Raw genomic sequence first — 20,347 nt, 5'->3', positions numbered from 1 at the left:
GCTTTCGAGCATGCTGGATGCTCAGGATTTCTTATCTCGATCTTACTTTATTCAACCAAAGATTCTACTGGAGAAAACTAAGAAACTCTGTGTATTCTACTCTTTGTGATCACATGCATGTATTTGTTTGGTTACAATGATAGATAAAAGACATGGTGAGCATGGGTGTCGATGGAATGCGCGCATATCACGATCAGCATTATTGGGTTCAGGCTAGCTAAGCTACCACCCCCAGTTATTGCCTCAGTGGGTAGTGGACAGTGGGTACCTATACATGTAACATGCATGTCACTATCGTATGCAATAGTAAGATATGGTTTTTATTTATTCCATCATTGAACCTCTCGATTGTTAATCTTTGATCAAGTGAAGTTTAGGCTTATGCGGACAATAGAAGAATGAAAATCATCGATCGATGTCATATCGTATGCAATAGTATAAGATTATTAAGATATGGGTTTTATTCCATTATTGAACCTATCGATTGTTAATCTTTGATCAAGTGAAGTTTAGTCTTATACGGACAATAGAAGAATGATACTCATTGATTGATGTCGATCGATGTAACGGAATCATACAAGGGGTTGTACGTCTAAATTAAACTTTAAATCCGTTTGCTTCACACTAGGGTTTAATATCAACAAAAATGAGTTAATTACATCCAATTCTTTTACAAAATCTTGTACACAATAGTTAAGAGGGATGTTCTTTCTAATTAGAAAGCAGAGTGAAGCTGCTTATTGAGCTTCCATGTATGCAAAACCCTGCCTAAAACATCATAAAACACGACTAAACCATCCGATCGGGTCAAGTTTACAGACATGAAACCTTGACCATCATGGAAGAACTTCATGGCCTGACTATCGTATTCCTTAATATCACCCCTCCATGCTTTCGAACCCGCTCCGCTTGTCATATACTGAATAGGACTGCAAGAATCACATTCATTGATCCCAATGTTAATCATTTGAGGACATTGATGATATCGTTTCAATGTTTTAAGGGTTCTGGGTATAAGTTAGTGTACCTATTGAGGCTGCTAATGTGCTGCAGGCAGTGGTCATGTCCATTCATGTACATATCAACATTGTGAGCCTTGAGCAATGGCAAGAGGTGCCTCACCAGCTCATGTGTGTCGCCGTGATGCCCTGCACTTCTGATTGCATGGTGACCGATCACTATCTTCCACTTGGCACTCGACTTCCTCAATGCTGCATCTAAATCCTAGTAAATCAAATCTTGCATATTCAGCATAATGATGTCCGTCAAGAGTTGAAGGTATTCGAATGAAAAAGATATACAAAAATAGGAATCACCAGCTATGGAAACAATTCACCTTTAGAAGATTGGTAATGTAAATTCCACGGGGAGACACCCCGCTCCAATCATAGTGATGTTTTTTCTCGATTATGTATTTGATCACAAATGGAGTGGTATCAACGAAGAAAAAGTCAGCAATATCTGCACAAGTTTACATCATCAAAGTGTAAGATATGAAGATTCGTTAATCATCACAATATGATAAACTAGTACATTGTAACTCTCTATGCATGGATTTAATTACAATTACACATATGCATTTACCTGCAGCATTGACAATAAAAGATCTGAGGCAAAGCCATCGGTTATCAATCTTTCGGAGGGCAGGGCTCAATTGTGCTTCTGTACTACCCCTATAGTCATGATTTCCTAAAACTGCATGCACCCATAGACATAGACATATATAAGAAATCTTCAGTATGATTATGAGGAAGAAATTAAGTGGTTTAATTGGTTTTTACTAATTAGTTTCATTACTTACCACTATACCACTGTTTTTGCAGGCTCTTAGCTGTGTAAATGTTTTTAAAGGAGTCCAAAAATGCAGGGTCTTTTACACTCTTTAATCCATCCCCATAGAAATTATCTCCAGTAGATATCACAAAATCCATATCTAACTTTTCTCCAATCCTTCCCATCTGCATGTCTTGCATACCAAGAAACCAGTAACTGATCAGTAGCGAATTAATAACTGAAACGTACATACCGATTCTTAGTTTTAAGTTTATTGATCGACCTGCACGGCAACTTTGGATTGGTTATAGAACCCTCTTCTGCCCCAATCTCCGACCACCAGAAATCTAACCGAGCCATCATCTTTCGGTGCGTGTTCAAACCTCTGAAGCTCTGCAAAACTCGTACTAATCTCCGAAGAAATGCAATACAGTAACACTACCAAAACCAAATGAAGGCGTGACATTCTGGTTTTTTCATAACTAAGACAAGCCATGGCCAAGTTGCTAAGTACCATGGCTTTTCTAGGAGAATGGGGTAAATAAAATTAATAGGAGAAAACTGTTTCGAGGGAAGGAATCAAAGTGCAGGAAGGATATACTGGGTTATTAAATGAAGACAAATTAATACTAGAAAAAATGTATTAATTTGTCAAATAAATATTGTAAAAGTGATTAATCTAATTAAGATCAGATTAGGTTGTATTTAAGCTTGTATTCATGAGCAAATTTTGATCACCTTGCCAAGTTTGGGGTGACTTACAAACATACAGAGGCAGGCCATCTTTTGAGGAGTACTTGCAACTATTTTAGGAAAGCAAATGGTTGGATCTATAAGTCATTTTATAATTTAGGCAAGATAACCAGATCACATATATCAAATATATATGGAGTATATCATTCTTGCTCATCCAGTTGTCACTTAAAGGGGAAAGCTTAATGCTTATCCTTTCTGAAAGTTTCATAGCGGAAGTTATTGGGCTAATTTCTCTCATCAAGAAAAAAAAAATAAATAAATAAAAAATTACTGGGCTACTAGGTAGTATGAAAGGGATTATGTAAAGAAGTAAAGAACACTAGCTAACAGGCCTTGATCTTCTTTAGAGAATAAAATGAAATGTAGTAGTTAACACTTCACAGATATCATCAAGGGAAGAATCTCTTAGAAAACTTGAAGTGATAGTTTCCGTTTTGGATTGAATAAAGAAAGAAAAGGGAGTAACAGTTAGCCTGATCAGTGGAGGGTACTACTCTTCACTGTTGTACATAATTGGTGCACTTCTGAGGAGGACACCATTATTTTCTGCATAATTCTCATAAAATAGTTTCATTAAGGTGATTAGTGGTGATTAATTAGGATTTAGAGGGATTTGAGTTGGAAAAGGCCGTAGATAAATATGAGTGGATCCACTGTGCAACATAAAGTATAAGACTCCAACAATTAAAAGTATTGACACTAACAGAAAGGTAGTTTAGGTGCAAGTTTTCATTTACAATGACACTAATCTCCTTCTATGGTTTCATAACTTTGAAGAGAATAAGGCTGAGAATTAAGTGAGAAGGGTTAAGATGGTCATTAAGGGGAACAAGTTCTTGTTATCTGGGGCTGCATCAACTGGTGTTTGAAAAGATTTTAATATTATAGTGGAGTAGACGAGTTCTCAAGCTTTCTGCTACAGATCAGTTCACTAATTCTCATATTCATCAGCTATTTAAGGGCCAATAGCCTCAGAGTAATCCCTCCACTGAATCTTTAAGGTCCCAATGGATTCATAGAGCTATGATCAGTTTCTCCAATCTGATAGGTATTGAAGCAGATTGGGAAGAACACATCCATTGGCCTTAAAAGCATTGGCAATGGAGTGAGCCAGTGAGATCATACCTCAACCTCACTCCAATAGTTTGCCTGAGCTCAGTCACCTGCTGCTGCTAACTACAGAAACTTCATATCCAGAGGTAGCAGAAGGTTTGGCTAGCGCTTAGCAAACCGGCAAGTCACAAAATCGGCATGGACTCACACTCTGTGATGAGTCTTTTATCTTCTGTAATATTATTCTACTCTAGTCCTGGCATGACAACGTAATCGATGTGTATCTGTTTAAGTATGTGTTTTTCTTTTTGGTGTGTCGTGTGTTTTATTGAGTCTTTTGTTCAATAATTGGTTTATGGTGGAATGAACTGTTGATTTAGAATAAAATCGAAAATATATATGAATCAGGATCAATCGATTACATCAAATTCCAAATTGCAAATAAAAAAGAATGACATTGTATTTTTGATATCTTTGGTACCAAACATGTACAGACATACGTTCACTCTGCATAACTAGCACCCTAGCCTACATACATCATCTGAATCAGCATGTAAGCTAGCTACCTTGAAAAAGGAAAGAACAAAGAAAAATTTCCTTTCACTTCTGCCGTGATCCCCATCCAGTCTGCAATAGCAAAGCGTATAACAATTCGTTCCAAGTATCAGGAACCCCAGGTAAGCACCAATGACTGCAATCCTGAGATTGTTCAGCTTTAATTTGGGCTTGTTTTGTCTTGTATATTGTTCTGTAAATGGAAGGGTGTCCATCTTTTCTATAATCCGTAAGCCTAGTAATGTTAAGATATGTCACTGGAGTTTTCATTTCTTTAAGTACAGACTCTAGAGCTCTCATTTTTGAAGGGTAGTGCGTTAGATAAGTCTCGTTAAAGATTGGTTCTGTTTCTCTGTGGCACTGTCCACCTGAGTTCCATTGCCCTCCACTGAAATTAGATCAAAAACAGTTTTTACGAATTTGTTCTTCCAATTCTTTTATGGCAAGAGGAAAACCGAAAATCTAAAGATAAAAGCATAAGTTTACTAAAATGGTACTACTAGATATGTCCAACTACCACACATCACATTTGAGAGCAAAAAAGCGTTGCGAGGTTGTTTGTACCTGAAATGGGTGACTGAATATCCTCTGAAGAAAACCCGAGTCTTGTTGGCATTGATATATGTGTCCACCCATCTCGCCCAAGTGGTGAGAGCTCTCTTGTATGCTTCAAGAGCCTTGAGCCTCGGATGAACATAGTTGCCTTCTTGGTAATAGTCTTCTCTGTTAGACCACCAAAATGACATGATTTACAGCAAGTGGCTAATTGTTTGATTGGTAGAACAATGCAAATAATCTTGTCAGATCAGAAACTCGAGTGTTCTAGGAACAAAAAGGTGGCAAGCAAAATAACAAAACAAATATGAACACTTACCCTTTAGATGTTTTCTCATGTGTCCACCAATGTCCAGTATTAAAAACTAGAACATCAGCGTCACGATACGTTTTTGTAGTCGGGTCCATCAAATCCAACCTCAATGTCTCAAACCAACTGTTTTTGCCTTTGAATGATGACTTCCTAACAAGGAATGGAGCAACCACAAAATCCACAGAACAATTGTACTCCTAACAAGTGCAGAGCAATAGATGGAGAGTTATATATTTTTCATTCAAAGAATGATTTTTAGCAAAATTTAAAAAGAAATACATGCAGACTCACCTCAAACCTGAATGCATATATCCCCTTCTTCTTAAAATCCGTCCTTCCAGAAATCTCATACACCTTTTTTTTGTGCCGAACGCTGTGACGGAGAATGCACACAAGAGACTCCCACATGTTCCTATTTAGTGAATCCCCCACAAAAACCAGCCTCTGTCCTCTCAATCTCTCCAGAAAATCAGTCGCATTCAAACTAGGAATCAGAAAGTAACAAACATAGGTTTAGGGGACGACTTAACTATATGACAGTACCTCAAAGACTCGAACATTGAATGTGAGACCACAAACAAAGTCCATTACATCACACAAGTACAAAGCAATCATATACTAAACCATTAGATAACACGAAACTATAGTTTAGCTCAACAACACCAAAATAATCAAGAATTGAAAATGCATTGTACCTAGGGATGTCACAATGATTCGGCTGCCATTTCCATTTTAGGAAAGCATTGTCCGGCCTTCGATTAGAGTGACAGTTCCACACCTTATCAACGTGTGGACATGAACCTCCAGGATAGTATGGCTTTGAATCATCTCTCACCCATTTACCATCAAAAATATCACATTTCTCATCAGAATCACTAGGCATTTCCCAAGTTTGAGAATCAAAATCAATGACCTCAGTTTTCTGAGTCGAATTTCCATGATGATCATCTGTTACCTTCCCATCCCCATTACTAGAATTCTTTGAAAAACTACCTTCAACTGTTTCCTCTGCATGCACATCTTCTTTCCCAGACATGCTTAAATTCCCAATTTCCTTCCCACCTTCACCATGCAAGCTCTCAGATTTCAAAATCTCAGAGGAATTTCTTGAATCCAAGCCACCATCTTTCCCTTCAACTCTTCCTTCCTCAACCCCAGAGCTTCCATCTTTAACTTCCTCTGTTAAATTCCCCATCTCAGTCTTCTCCAAAACTGTCTCTTTCCCACCTTCAACATGCAAGCTTCCATTACTCAAAATCTCAGAGGAATTCCCCAAAACACCTCCTCCCTCATTTGAACCAAACTCATCATCTTCTTTATGCTCAACCCTTCCTTCTTCAACCCCAGAGCTTCCATCTCTAACTTCCTCTGTAAAATTTCCCAATTGGGTAGTGTTGCTAGACCCCACAGAGACTTGCTTGTCAGATGTAACAGAATTTTCAGTACTTGAAAACGAGAAAGGCCATGAAACAAAAGAGGAATTTACACCAGGAGTATAGATCCTTTGGTCCACAACAGGACTCTTTAAAGAATAAGTGACAAAAAGTACGGCGATTACAATCAGAGAAGCTCCAACTCCCAAATTAAACCCAGAAATCACTTTTCTTCCGGGAGAGAACAACTGCTCAAGCTTCTTCGAATCCATGGCTGAAAGAATAATGCATGCAGAAGAAAAAAGCAGAGGGAATCAGAGAAACGTGGATTGTGTTTGAGGCGAGAAATGGAGTCCTCTCATTTCTGTGAAAAGAAAGAAAGAAAAACAAAGTCAAGCAAAGAAACAGAGTCGTTGGAAAACAGAGAGGGTTTCTATTTTCACAGAGGGGGACTGAAAGGTCGAGTATGCCCCAGTTTACATGTAGACAATTGTGAACTGTGGACTACCTTTTGCTTTTTGTGAAGGGTAGATCTGTCAGATCGGTGAGGGTTTCATCTCCTAGCTTAGTAACTGTCCGGAACCGAAACAGAGACACAGATACAAGCTGGCTTCCCGCCGACACAATGCCGGACACGTGGCCGGTCCTTAGACCCCTGGACTTGTGATGACCGATAACGTTATCAACTAGGATATCGACGCGTGGGGATGTCGGTCACACGTTTGTTACTGTGAGTACCAGGTGGAACGAACACGCTGCCCATGAAACACGAAAATCTTCATCTTCTTCTGCTCTCTGCTTTACTCCAACTCTAGAATCTCTACGTAAAACGCTTTTATCATTTCATAGTTTCAATACTCTAAAACATTAGTATTTGTCGAAGTTTCCAATACTCCGAAACACTATTATTTGTTGAAGCTTAACTTAAGTTGTTAAGTATGTGTAGATGATTAGAAGAGTTTGAAGCATGGGTTGGAGATTTACAAGGGAGACGATTACGATGTGAATTTTCTTGGAGTGGAAGTTAGGACAGAAAATGGTGAACAAGCGTCGAAACCTAGAACTACTATGCAAGTTTCTGGCTGTCAATTAAAGCTTGATTAATGGATTAGACCTAAATGACAGATTGTAATGTATGTGTAAATGAAATTGTAAGAATACAAGTCTAACTTAAGGGAGGTAAGTATGCATTTCTCTGTCACTCTTGTGGTTTCTTGACTAACACATTCACACGGTATGAGTCCAAACACAAAATTTTAAAGAGCTTTGTTAGCCAGAAATGGTTCAGAAACTAATGACAAACTTGAATCAGTAATTACAAGAATACGGAGTGATACATAATTTGGTTCGATCTACATCAGTCGGCCGTTGAAAGGTGGCCGGACGGAAGTTGGGTATGGAGATGTTTACCAACGGAAGTTGTGTCGATTCTTTTCCGGCATATTCACATATTCCCAGGGTTGATATGAATGGTTTCTTGCTGGTTATATTTGGATACAACGAGTCACGAGAACAAAATAGATGCAAACATACAGACGACAATTTTCTAATTTCTAATGCAAAGCCAAAGTATCTGTGAGACGCTCAATCAAAGCAATTGAGCTTCCAACACAGAAGAAGATGATTTTACATCACTTTCCTTTCTCATTTTTACAGATTAAGTACATGCGTTCAACAACTATCAACAATCAGATATTTCTTCTCATTTCAAAGTTGAGCAACTTAGCGAAGAAAGTGGTAATAGGTAGATAAAACCTACTTGTCACCTCGGGCCAGAAAGCTCCATAGCTTCTACCACAAGTGAAGATTCATCTATAAAATCTGAGTATCTTTGAGGAGGGTGTTCACATGACCGGAACCTTGGTGTCTCAACCCCCTGTGAGGCTTCCCATTTCTCGGCCAAACCATCCCCTTCTAACATCTTTAGTACTTCAGACATTTTTGGGCGGTGCAAAGGATTAAATTGAGTACATAACAAGGCAACTTGAACCATCTCTTCAAGCTCAATCCGGTCGAAATTACCCTTTAGATCTTTATCTACCATCAGATTTAGCTTCCCCTCCTGATGGAGCTTCTTAACCTGCAAGTGCATTATGCCACACCATGTAAGTAGAAGTTTATTTTATTTTTTTTCTCAATAAAACAAATATTTCACATATATCTACCACTACTGAATAAATATCTCTGGCATAGTGCAATTAAGGTGTTCAGGTTTCATGCAAAAAATATTTTTTTTTAATATCTGAGGGATGTACGGACAGGAAAAGAATGCCAGCAGTCATATTGTTATTCGATTGACATGGAGTTAAAGGTGGCAGTCTGCTGGCAATCTAAACATTTGCTTTTCAACATGGTATCTTACATTGAGATGATAATAAATTGATCAATGCAATAAGGTACATGCATAGATGTTCAATTGCATGCACACATGCTGTTCTGTGGTGTCTTTGTGTGTGTGTGTTTGAGAGAGAGAGAGAGAGTACCCACCCAATCAAGCATTACACCCTTCTGGTTTGCAGCTCTTCCAAAATCCAAAGCCTTTTGGCCTGTTATTAGCTCCAGGAGCAAGATTCCAAAGCCAAAAACATCAGTCTTTTCTGATGATTGACCGGTTGACAAGTACTCTGGAGCGATATGGCCAACAGTGCCCCGTACCGCAGTGGTTACATGTGATTCTCTGTGATCCAAAAGCTTTGCCAACCCAAAATCTCCAACAACTGCTTCAAAGTCTTCATCTAGCAAAATGTTGGCTGCTTTAACATCACGGTGGATAATTTTGGGGTCACACTGCTCGTGCAAATAAACCAACCCCCTGGCCGTACCTAAGGCTATTCTTTTTCGCCTTGCCCAGTCTATAGCTGGACGACCATGAATATGATCTGATAAAAAATGCAGAAGAATAAAGAATTACTCAAAAGGCATTAGGATTACAAATAACAGAGACATTGCCAAGTTATCTACAACATTCCTTATAACTTGAATAAATAACATGGATGGAAATGATACGGAATCAGTGGATGGTATGCAAAATAAAGCAACTTAAGACATTTTCCAGTGATGAACTTGGTGACTCCAAAAGATGTTTGTTCAAGTAACCATTATTGGAAATTTAGATGAACAAGTGCACTAATAGTTATAACCAGATTTGGTTTCAGTTGAATTATAATCACTATGTGTGAGCGAATGACAAAGGTAATCACTATATGGCTGTGCAGCTTATTGCTAGAATTAACGATCCCTATGGTCATGAGTAAACATATGGTACAGGGCTGGAAACAGGAAAGGAGAGGAGATTATGGGAGTGGCTAGGCAACATTTATTAGTGATTTTGGTAATGGTAAGGTAACAGTATGTGGAAGTATAGCAGAAGTAGTATTTCTGGTGTGGTTATTAACCAATCCATACCATGATCAAAGTAGTAATCATCTTCTAAAGGAAGTAATGCAAACAAATTAGGATCCTTAGATGCAGCAAAAAGTAATGAGCAATGATGTAAATATATGGAATATGCAAACCTCTTAATCGAGATGCTACACTTCCATTGGGCATGTACGGGTAAACAAGAAGTCTTTCATTCTCGGTTGAACAGAACCCACAAAGCCTCAGAAGATTCCGATGGACTGCCAAACTTATCATCTCAACTTCTGTCTGAAACTGAATTTCACCGCCAGCAGTGTTGTAATCCTTCAGCCTTTTAACTGCCACCAGTGTCCCATCATTCAAAATTCCCTTGAATACAATACCAAAGCCACCTCTTCCAAGAATGTTCTTAGAGTTAAAATGGTCTGTTGCTGTCCGGAGCTCCTTAAATGTATACCTTCTCAAATGACCCAAGCATACTTCAGGGTCATATTGATCTGCCACATAAACCATCAGATTAATAATGCAGATATAATGATAAGTCAGCAAAATAACATCATTACTTTCATGAAAAGATAATCAAAACATGCTCTTATTAAAATTTGCAATCTCAAGGGTTTTACCAAAGAAGTCACTTTCGGAACTTAAGATGTTTTCAGATGGAAAAATAATAGTTGATTCATGATTCAAATTGGGATCGGATGGTATTGAAAATCCTGAATTATCATTTGCAACGACTAAAGTCACCACACTACAAAAACTCCCCAAGTGAAAGGCGTTGCAAAAACACTCAAATTAGCTCCGTTTTAGTGATTACCAAAACAGCAATCCTCAGTAATGAAACACAGTTGAAAAGGCTGTTATACTCAATCCTCAGTAATGAAACACAGTTGAAAAGGCTGTTATACTTATACCTAATGGATACTAAATTACCAACATAAAAAGGCACAATTAACAGAAAATGAAGTATAAGAACTGTTACCATTGAGGTCAAAGAATATCTGCTGGTTGTGTCTATATCGCAACCAAACAAGTAACCCAATTATTATTATGACAGCAAAAGCAGCACCAAAGCTTGCAGCAAATACTACAGTCAAATGGTGGCGTTGAGTCCCAGAGTCTGATTGAGCTAGGAAGAAAACAAAATATGCATCAATACACTGTTGTCATCAGTGTCATGGGGAAGACTGCTAGACAAAGGAAAATGCATATATACCGTTTAGAGCATCAGGTGGGAAAGATAATGGCTCCGGCAAGACAGCAGAACAGTTGTTCTCGGCCTTCAGGCCACAAATCAAAGGGTTACCAACAATTCTGTTGTAACATGAAAAGGAAAAAAAAAAAAGTTAGGAACCCAACAAAAATTATACACAGAACTAAGCACTAGTGAATTAAATGACAGTGAACTCACTTGAAAGTTCTCGCAGATACTTTTGGCAAGGAGCCACTAAGATTGTTGAAAGAAAGGTCCCTACAGAAATGTTGATGTAAAATGATGAATAATTACATTAAGTTATAGTCCCGTGTTTCCCATATAGTATGCAGTTGAAGAAAAACACATGGGTCAAGGGTGCAAAGACCTACACCAGAGTGAGACCTTCAACCGAGGACAGAGTATCAGGACATGATCCTGTAAGGCTGTTGTTGTTTAACCGCCTATCTTAGTCAATAAGAACACAAATGTGTAAGAATCAGTAATAAGTTTGAGTGCAATAGTTCTGTATTTCCATAACTGGTATCAAGTTCTTGAAACTCACAGATAGTTCAGGTTCTTTAGGTTGCCCAAGGAGTCTGGTATGCCACCAATGAAATTATTATTGGAGAGATCAAGTGTCTGAAGCTTCTCCAAATTCCCAATTGAAGCGGGAATGGGGCCTGAAATTGCATTATTTTGAAGCAGCCTACAAAAGCAAAACAGCCGTATTGTGATATTGATTAACTGAAACACATTGCACTACAAGATTAAATCATATTCAAATTCAGGACTCTGCTAAAGACATACAGAACATGTATTGACTGGTAAGAAGTTGAAAGAGCAAAACTGAGATAGAAATGTGAAGGAGGCATAACTTACACAGATTGCAAGTTACTGAGGTTTCCAATCGCAGGAGATAAGATACCAGACAAGTTCTGGCTAGGCAGTCCCCTAATACAAAGAAAAGAGCAATACTTCAATTAGAACTAATCAAAAGAACTATTCTGTTTCTTCTTCTTCTTTGTTATGAAGAAAATAGAAAGCAGAACTTACAGAGCAGATACATAGCCATCAGGTGTGCAAGTAACCATCCTCCAGCTACAAGGATCTACAGAGTTACTATCCCAGTTCTCCAAAACATTGTGTGGATCAATTAGATCACTTTTTATAGCCACCAAAGCTTCAACTGAGAGCATTTCCAGGAAGACAACAAAAACTTAGTCTCTGACAGATTTCAAAATAGAAAGAGAGAGAAGAAGAAATAAAAGCTTCAGCCCCCTCAGTGCGCTCAATCAAGACAGACAAAGCTATAATGTGGGTAGTTCTGAAAGCATTAACTCAATAGAATTCAAACAAGGAAATTCCTCAGAAAACCAAAAAAGAGAGGTATTCACCTTCATAATTTACACCAGTAGGAGAGAGAGTTGCAGAAGAAGCATCAGCCAATACCAAAACAAGTAAACCCACCTTCCACAAGAACATCAACAAACCACTCATTGTTCCCATATCATAAAAACTCTCTTTCTTTCTCTCTGTTCATTAAAATCAAAACCAGCAAAGCCACTACTCAAAACCAGCACAACCAACCATCCATTCCCACATGAATGTATGATATTTGCCTTATCCAGACACAACTGCAGCCTCAGAATCACAGTCCCACCAGCACTGCTCTTGCTTCAAACCAAAGTCACGGACTTTCTGAACAAACAAATACCCGGATACCAAAATCCTTAGGATTTTAACAAAACCGGGAATAATGGGGAGTATATGAGCTGAGCCAAGCAGCAAAAAGATGAGAATTTCCTCGAGAAAACAAACCCCGGATTTCAAAGATCCTAGAGATCTGAAAACGCTGGGTGGGAGATTTCTATATGTCTTGGGCGATCCCCACAAATTCCATGTGGGTATGATGCAGTGTTGGTTTTACTAGTTTGAGCTCAGTTGTAGTAGTTGTTCTTAAAACTCAACACCATTATCCGACTAGGGTCTCTGATGTTCAAGTAGTAGCAAAGTGGTCAGTGAAAGACTCTCACATTCAGAAAGAACCAAACTACACGCGAAAAGTGCCAATGCAAAAGGCCAAACAAGGACACAGTTACAGATGCAGGTAAAAAATCACAGGTCTTTTTTAGATTTAAATTTGTTGGGGGAGGTAAAGAGAGAGAGAGAGAGAGAGAGAGAGAGAGAGAGAGAGAGAGAGAGTAGACGTAGAGTAGTACGTAGCAGGANAGAGAGANGAGAGAGAGAGAGAGAGTAAAGGTTGAAGCTTTGGTGCGAGCAAAGGGTGATTGGACTGAAAGAATTGATCAGAGAGAACAATGGGATGTCTTCGCACAGGGGCAGGGCTCACGTGCTTGGATTGTCATGGCCTTTGTCCTGGAATTTTCTTTGTTTTCATTTTTTTGAACCAAACACAGAATTAAAATACTCACATTCTGTTAAAAAGGTTTCGCAGAGGGGCATATATGGTCCATACTCCATGATCATGGTTCATGTTTAAGCTACTAGCCCTATTGTATTATCCAACCAATTAACCAAAGTGAAGTATTTTGTACATAAACACAGGAAAATCTTCTCTTTTTAATTTGAAAGTTCATGGATTTATGCAAGGTAAGCAATAATCAATTTGGTTGAGATGTAATATTCCAATTTGGAGTCACTGGCTTGATAAACTACTACTTGGAACAGGAAGCGAGTTTAACTTTTGCCAGAAATGTATATGATTGATGCAGCATATGTTCAAAGCAACAAGGTTATATTAACCTAATCAGGCAAAAGAATATCCGCTTGCAGTTCAAACAAGAAGAATCTTTTTCAGCATAGATTAATGAGATATACAACATAATCTCTTAGGAACTAATCTTTAGTCGGAAAAAAAAAAATCTTAAAATTTACCATGATGATATCTTTTATAGTTCTGTAAAATTTAATCGTTAAATTAGTTCATTATATAAGACGTACAACACTCTTAATTTTTCGAAGTTTCAAAGAAATTTCGCCCACCAAACTTCGAATTTATTATCATACAAGAACAGGCCAGTGTTGCAGCACTTATTTTGTGACCAAACGAGCAAAGAAAATGGCAAGTACCAAAGAAAAAAAGGCCTGCATAGGTTGTGAAATGTTTCAGGTTTAAAGCTGATAAAGATGAAACCGGGGACAGGAGGGGCATGAAAATTGAATAGACTGGGAGATAGAAGTCATAGAACAGTCCTCAACAGCATGATGAGAATATAAGATGGCCCCATCAACGGATATGATTAGTCGAGATAGGCATGGCTTGGTTATTACAGAATACAGATTCACACGCTAAGCAGCTGCAGCTGCAGCCAATAGAGAAATGATCCAAGACAGAGAGGCATGTGAAGTGTTTGCGGAGCTTCAACAAAACCCGCCTCCCTCCTCTTATTCTTCGTCGGCTATTGTGTACAACAGAATCTACTAACAAAAAAAAAAAAAAAAAAACCCACCCAACAGATTTCGGCTTCTCTCTGCCGCATGCCGGAATTACGTTTATTCTGTAATCATACTTGATTTTAATCGACGATCGCCTAGTAACAAATAATCTTGAAAGTTATGATATAAATTCGTAGATTACATAGAAAAATAGTTATGCACTTCATAGCATCGTGTCCCGATTGTAACACACCACGTGTAAGAACGGCTCATTAATATATTGACAACGCAAATGTTAAGATAGTAAGATGTTGGAGATAATTATGCTTATTTTAGTGATATTATATCTCTTCTGTTAGGTTTAGAACTCTTTTCAAGCTTGGTAAAAGTGTTTGTTCTATCAAAGTTGATGAGATTGAATGATTGTGGCATAAAAGCTTTTGGCGTAATAGCGAAGTTTGTCTAACAACAAATACGTATAAAGGGGTTTATGAAAGGTAATATATGTATATGCCAAAGCATATTAAAATGTGCATTACTTTCAGATTTGAAAGACCTAAAATAAAAGGGAATGTGTGTCTCTAGTTGGTAGTTTGGTACTACTTGAAACATTGAAAGTGATGTCCATGGACCAATGGGCAGGTATGAATAGTTTTATCAACTATTAAAAAAAAAAATTATATGGAACAATAGTTTAAAATAAGGTAACAATATCTATATTTAGTTTCTATGTTTGAATAATAAAGATTAAATTCCGACATGAATTATATATCACGGATTACAGTGAAAAAATCAGAATTATAATTCTTAGTCACAATAACCGTCATTTTCCAGGAGATCAACTAATTTGTCAATAACAATAACAAGAAGAAATTGATTCATATATGTTTGTGAAGAACTTAACATCTAAAGGGCATATGACTGTAACACCATTTGATAGTTAAATAATGAAATATGTATGATAAATTATTGAGCAAGATTCCCAGAATGGGAGCTCGATTATAAAACTAAGATGATGCCGTGAGGTGTGGTGTAGTTTTCTATACAAGTTCATGAGTTAGAACACTAAACCCAAGAGCATTTTTGTCGCATTGGGAAAACTGAATATTCCCCTAATCTATTATTAATGATACACCTAATACTCCAATTTCATTCATAATCATTTCTGACCATGCTTTGGAGTTCTAAGTGAGGGTATTTTGGTCGCTTTGGGAACATGAATTCCTCACTTTATTACCCTATTTACCATTGTTAATTCCCCTTTAGACTAAACTTTACCAACCCACTATAACCAAACAAAAAAAAACTTTAACCAACCCACACTACATGATTTTCTTCAACAAGCATAATATCAGCCTCGACTAGTTTCACATTTCCAGTTATTTAGATCATAACTCGATACATTAGAAATGTGTATACATTTTCATATTAAGATAGATGAATCATAGCGTAAAATATAAGTGAATGCAATTGTTGTTAGCATATATATATACTCATAGTCGTAAAGCTTTCCTGGGGGTATCCAACTCGCACCGGCCAAATCCTTCTAGGCTTGGATATTGAGTGGAGTCGTTTCAACAAGAGCTTGACCTGGGCATTTTACCCAAGCATGATTAGGTAATGTCTTTTTGTTTTCAGCTTTCAACAGAGAAAGATAAAGGAAACTTTGAATTATGATACCAAGTTAGTCCCAGTAGTAGCAGATGACCAGAGCTTTTTCCAGTTTCCAGTTCCATTTTTCTTAGTGGGGTTTCTACTTTCTAGCCAGTGAGGCAGGTAATGACCTAAACTGGTAACAAATACCAAAGTCCTAATCAACCTAACAGGCACTTGCTTAATTAACCAATAATCCAATCTTATCACATACAAGGAGGATTGAAAGATAAAAGAATTTGGGCATGCAATAATACAAGGCTGGATACAAGCTACTAAGATAGTATCTTCAACCACCACAACCCTATCTGTAAACCAAGGAGAAAGAGATGGAAATGATTTTTGTTTTGGTCCATAATTAAGAACATGAGGACATCATGAGTCACATATTAGACCAACAATTCATTTGTCAAAGTCGATGAAGTTACTCAATTTAATTATCGGTTATTTCAAAATGTTACATTGTGCTCTCCAGCATTAAAATTTAAAAATCGATAAGGGCTGGATTCAGTATGAAGCATACCTCTCTTTTTTTTAGATTGAATGAAGCATACCTCTTAAGCTTAAGCTTCAACAGAATCCCTACCATGATTGCTGCCATAAAGATGATCACCACGTTTATGACTAATTATGTTTCTTTCCACATTTTTCATCTCAATTTTCAAATATTGTCCTGGCCCATAAGCCTATTGGGCTCATTGGGCTTATATTGAAAGAGTTTCACGGATTGGTATGGTGGACCTTCTAATATCCAATTATGCTTCAAAGCACCTCATGGCTCATGTCACTTGGAATTGGAATTGGATTTAGGCCCCGAGTGTTAACGAAGGTCGAGAAATGAGTAGAAACCCTTTCATTTTCTCTCTCTCTATCCAAGTTTCAAATGGGACCCTAATTCTATATCTTCTTATCCGAAACTGATAAAATCAAGCATATCAGCTAAGTTCATCTACTAATAGTGAGCTGGTCTTAAATTCCTGTCTACCTTAGGAGACAGATACCTACAGAGGTAACTGTGACATCACACTACTCTTGGTTTTGAGAATCTAATAAATTGATTTGTCATATAAGTTGGTGTGTGTTTTACATTGGTAGCAAAATTAGCTCAGATATGGTACGAAATATTTATCGCTCATCAAACTCAGCTAGATCTGCGTTACATAAACTTGGCAATGTCTTTATCCATCACCTACTCAAAATGTAGGCCTTTGTCACCATAGAATGCACAATACAGCAAGAGAAACAAAAATGAAAAGAGAAAACGGCACAAAGCACACTTCGATCTATTGTTCAACTCATTTCATTAACGATTAACAATACCCCGTCACAGTCACAAAACTCATTATTAATCCCATAATTGATAAAACAAATCAGCAAACAGCACTAGATAATTTAATCAACCTTTTAATTTAGTGGACTACGTGATGAGTGCCTGCCTGACTCATACAATTTTCAGTGCTCCGACTTGTACAGCTTTCTGCAACTCCGGCAAACCAACATCGGCCCACGTCACCACCATCCTCTGCAACCGTGTCCCATCGTTCACGACGTCGTTCCTTACGCTACTCCACCTGCACCCTCCCTTCTCAACCTCGCAGAGGGTCAACTCGCTCGGGTCGGAAGCGTTGTGAAAACACACCAAACCTCCCATGCAGCTCATTGAAATCGACGGCTCATAATAGCTCTCGCCCTTCAACTTCTCCACCATCATCTCCGGCATGTCACCGATCAATATCATCTCTCCCAACTCCAACGACTCGTCGACGTCGCTCATTTTCACCTCCCACAGCTTCACCCCCTTCACGTCTTCCGCCTCTCCCACAACTCCCGCCAAAACCAAACGCCCGTTAACGAATCCAATCAAGGAGCTAAACACCGTCGGAGTCGGACGGAGAACGTACGGTCCAAACCACGTCTTGGACTCCGGATCGAATGAGTACGTGACGGCCGAGCACTTCTCCGTCACGTACATTCTACTACCCTCCGCGGCCACCGATAGCCAAGTGGAGGCCGCGGAGTCTTTGAAAATGGCGGGCATAGAGTCGCACGTATCCCACGTGCCAGCCTTGACATCGTACATTTCTACAGCGAGCGGGTCGTCCTCGTAATCGCACGCGCCGCCTGCAACGACGACGCGGTGGCCCACCACCGCGACAATAGGGTCAGTTCGCCATACTAGCGGAGGCGTGTTTGCGTGGCTCCACTCGAAGTGGAGGGCGTCGAGGGAGAATGCGAATTTGGAAGGGGAAAGCATGTAGAGAAGAGTCGAGTGAGAGGAGCGGAGGGTGGAGATGGACTTGACCGGAGAATGATGAAGACTCCGGTGGTCGACGTCGAGCCACACGTGCGAGGCAGGGTCGTAAGCACGTGAGGAGACGACGTAAGGGAATCTGGTGGTCTGAGTGTGGACGACGAGCCAGGGTTTAACTCGGTTAGCGAAACGGAGGGTGGAGGAAACGGCGCGGTGCCACGACTTGGAGACGTGATAGGCCGGTAGGAGATGGATGAGGTGTAGTTTGGAGAGGACGGACTCCAAGACGTCTCCGTAGAGCGGAGCTTCTTCTTCAACAACCGCCGTTTTGGTCTGGTTCTGATTAGGTTTCGCCACTACTGCCATTACTGTAACAACAAAGCGAGAAGGAGGCTAGGAGATAGGCTTGGAGATCGAGTCTGGTTGTTTTGAGTTGGAAAGGTTGTGAGTGGTGGGAGGGTTTTATAGGGAGAGATTAGATATGGGGTGGATGGGAATTTTGACCTCCCCGGTCATGCCGTTTAATTTCTATGTTTGTTATCTGTGTTTTCTAATCGAAGATTCTTAATGTTGATGAATGATGATTCGGGTATGCAGATGTATACAAGATATTTAATTTGTATTAACCAACTGGTTGGTTGGTGATCATCTTCATCTTTCTGAGACTGTGACAATGATATCTCTGTTATTCAATTCATTTATAATTTGAGACATTATAAGAGTTTGAATTAAAACATGTAAAAATTGAAAGCAGTAACGAGTTTGAAAAAACCATTACAAGTTTGGAAGTTCTTCTCGTTTAAAATCGAAGTAAAAGACCCGGCATATATATAGTTATTGATGAGTAGAGACTGATCTGAATTGAAGTTGGTCAAGAGAAAGAAATCCAGGGCGGTCCTTGACTAGCTAGTCAGAAGAATATTATATATGTGGGTGCGATTTATATTGGGTGCCTTGGAGATTTGGGGTGTCTCAAATAGTGTTTATCAATTGTGTTCTAAAGGCATGTGTTGGTTTTGAAATAGAAGCAGCCGATTTAGAAATCAATGATAGGCTGCCAATGCTGTTTGATTAATATTCTGTATGTTTTAGACAATTTCAACATATATGATTGATTTTAGTCCTCAATCTGTACTCTTCGATCAACAAAGGTAACCCGAACCACCCTCTAATGCAATATTCTAGCTAAATGATCACGAGTACGTGCTACATATAACTGTTCTCTCTTTGTTTAATTTGGTCGATTTGTGTGACAATATTTAAGAAACAAACGTGTACCTATACAACTTAATAAAGAGAAAATTAATTTTCATTAGAGATGATGAAGCAAAGTATATACGTACTGTGACGTTGTTGAATGAGATTAAACTATGGTAAGAAGTAGTTGAACCAAGTGTGAGAAGAAAATGCATTACAGATCCATGTAACCCTATTACATACCTAATAAGTATAGTTGAATCACAAACTTTGAAGTAGGAAAAAAGGTAACTGGTTGATCGAGTTAGATCGATGCATTATTTTCTAACCTAAAAAGAAAAAAAAGAAGAAGAGATAGATGCATTATTTGTGGGGTGATGTTGGGTTGGCTAACTCGTTAATTGCGACCCCGGAAGGGTGTCCATATATTCATAAACATGCAGGATAAGATCCAAGCGAGGCAAGCATTCGATTCATACACATCACCCTCACATAGTTGTATCATATCTTCCTCAAATTAATTCCCAACTTCCTGTGGATCAAATTCTTTGTGTTATTTATGATTGGTTGAGCCTAATTCATTACCTAAAAATAACATGTACCTATCACGTTTTTTTAAAGGTGTGGCTATTTTCACCCCACTAAATGTTCAGTTCACCTCACGTCTTATTTTTTACATTTAACGTTCCAATTCTGCCCTTAAAATTTTGAGAAAATCTAGTTTTTATTTTCTTTCTTTTTATTTTCCTCAATCTGATAAAATCTAAAAATATATACAAATATCTCATCAAATATATTTGACGCAGATCTCCATTATTCTCAAACCACATCCTATATATATTCTCCTCGATCTCTTTCTTGAGTTCCTTCTTTACGATTATATTATATATATATATATATATATATATATATATACA

At 38.4% G+C, this 20,347-nt stretch overlaps 4 protein-coding genes across 4 annotated transcripts; all 4 read right to left on the bottom strand.

Moving 5' to 3' along the window:
• Positions 1–715: 715 nt before the first annotated feature.
• Positions 716–2,374, bottom strand: LOC101298018 (purple acid phosphatase 3-like). The gene is made up of 6 exons (XM_004298438.1): positions 2,057–2,374; positions 1,802–1,958; positions 1,585–1,695; positions 1,337–1,461; positions 1,028–1,224; positions 716–929 (listed from the first exon to the last, which is right to left on the bottom strand). The coding sequence occupies exons 1-6, from the start codon at positions 2,288–2,290 to the stop codon at positions 716–718; spliced, it is 1,038 nt and encodes a 345-aa protein (XP_004298486.1). The 5' UTR covers positions 2,291–2,374.
• A 1,120-nt stretch (positions 2,375–3,494) lies between these two features.
• On the bottom strand, positions 3,495–6,650 carry LOC101297725. The gene is made up of 5 exons (XM_004298437.1): positions 5,701–6,650; positions 5,297–5,489; positions 5,012–5,202; positions 4,702–4,860; positions 3,495–4,525 (listed from the first exon to the last, which is right to left on the bottom strand). The coding sequence occupies exons 1-5, from the start codon at positions 6,648–6,650 to the stop codon at positions 4,183–4,185; spliced, it is 1,836 nt and encodes a 611-aa protein (XP_004298485.1). The 3' UTR covers positions 3,495–4,182.
• A 1,246-nt stretch (positions 6,651–7,896) lies between these two features.
• LOC101308277 (protein NSP-INTERACTING KINASE 3-like) lies at positions 7,897–12,666 on the bottom strand. Its single transcript, XM_004297348.1, has 11 exons — positions 12,328–12,666; positions 11,987–12,119; positions 11,813–11,884; positions 11,496–11,639; positions 11,323–11,394; positions 11,150–11,209; positions 10,955–11,052; positions 10,721–10,867; positions 9,894–10,235; positions 8,866–9,257; positions 7,897–8,458 (listed from the first exon to the last, which is right to left on the bottom strand). The coding sequence occupies exons 1-11, from the start codon at positions 12,437–12,439 to the stop codon at positions 8,141–8,143; spliced, it is 1,890 nt and encodes a 629-aa protein (XP_004297396.1). The 5' UTR covers positions 12,440–12,666; the 3' UTR covers positions 7,897–8,140.
• A 4,647-nt stretch (positions 12,667–17,313) lies between these two features.
• LOC101297434 (F-box/kelch-repeat protein At1g23390-like) lies at positions 17,314–18,599 on the bottom strand. The gene has a single exon (XM_004298436.1). The coding sequence runs from the start codon at positions 18,597–18,599 to the stop codon at positions 17,424–17,426; it is 1,176 nt and encodes a 391-aa protein (XP_004298484.1). The 3' UTR covers positions 17,314–17,423.
• Between the last annotated feature and the right edge of the window lie 1,748 nt (positions 18,600–20,347).

The sequence above is a fragment of the Fragaria vesca genome, linkage group LG4 (genome assembly GCF_000184155.1).
Source record: "Fragaria vesca subsp. vesca linkage group LG4, FraVesHawaii_1.0, whole genome shotgun sequence".
NCBI lineage: Eukaryota > Viridiplantae > Streptophyta > Magnoliopsida > Rosales > Rosaceae > Fragaria > Fragaria vesca.
Note: the sequence above shows the minus strand (reverse complement) of the source record. Positions and strands in the feature narration are given on the sequence as shown.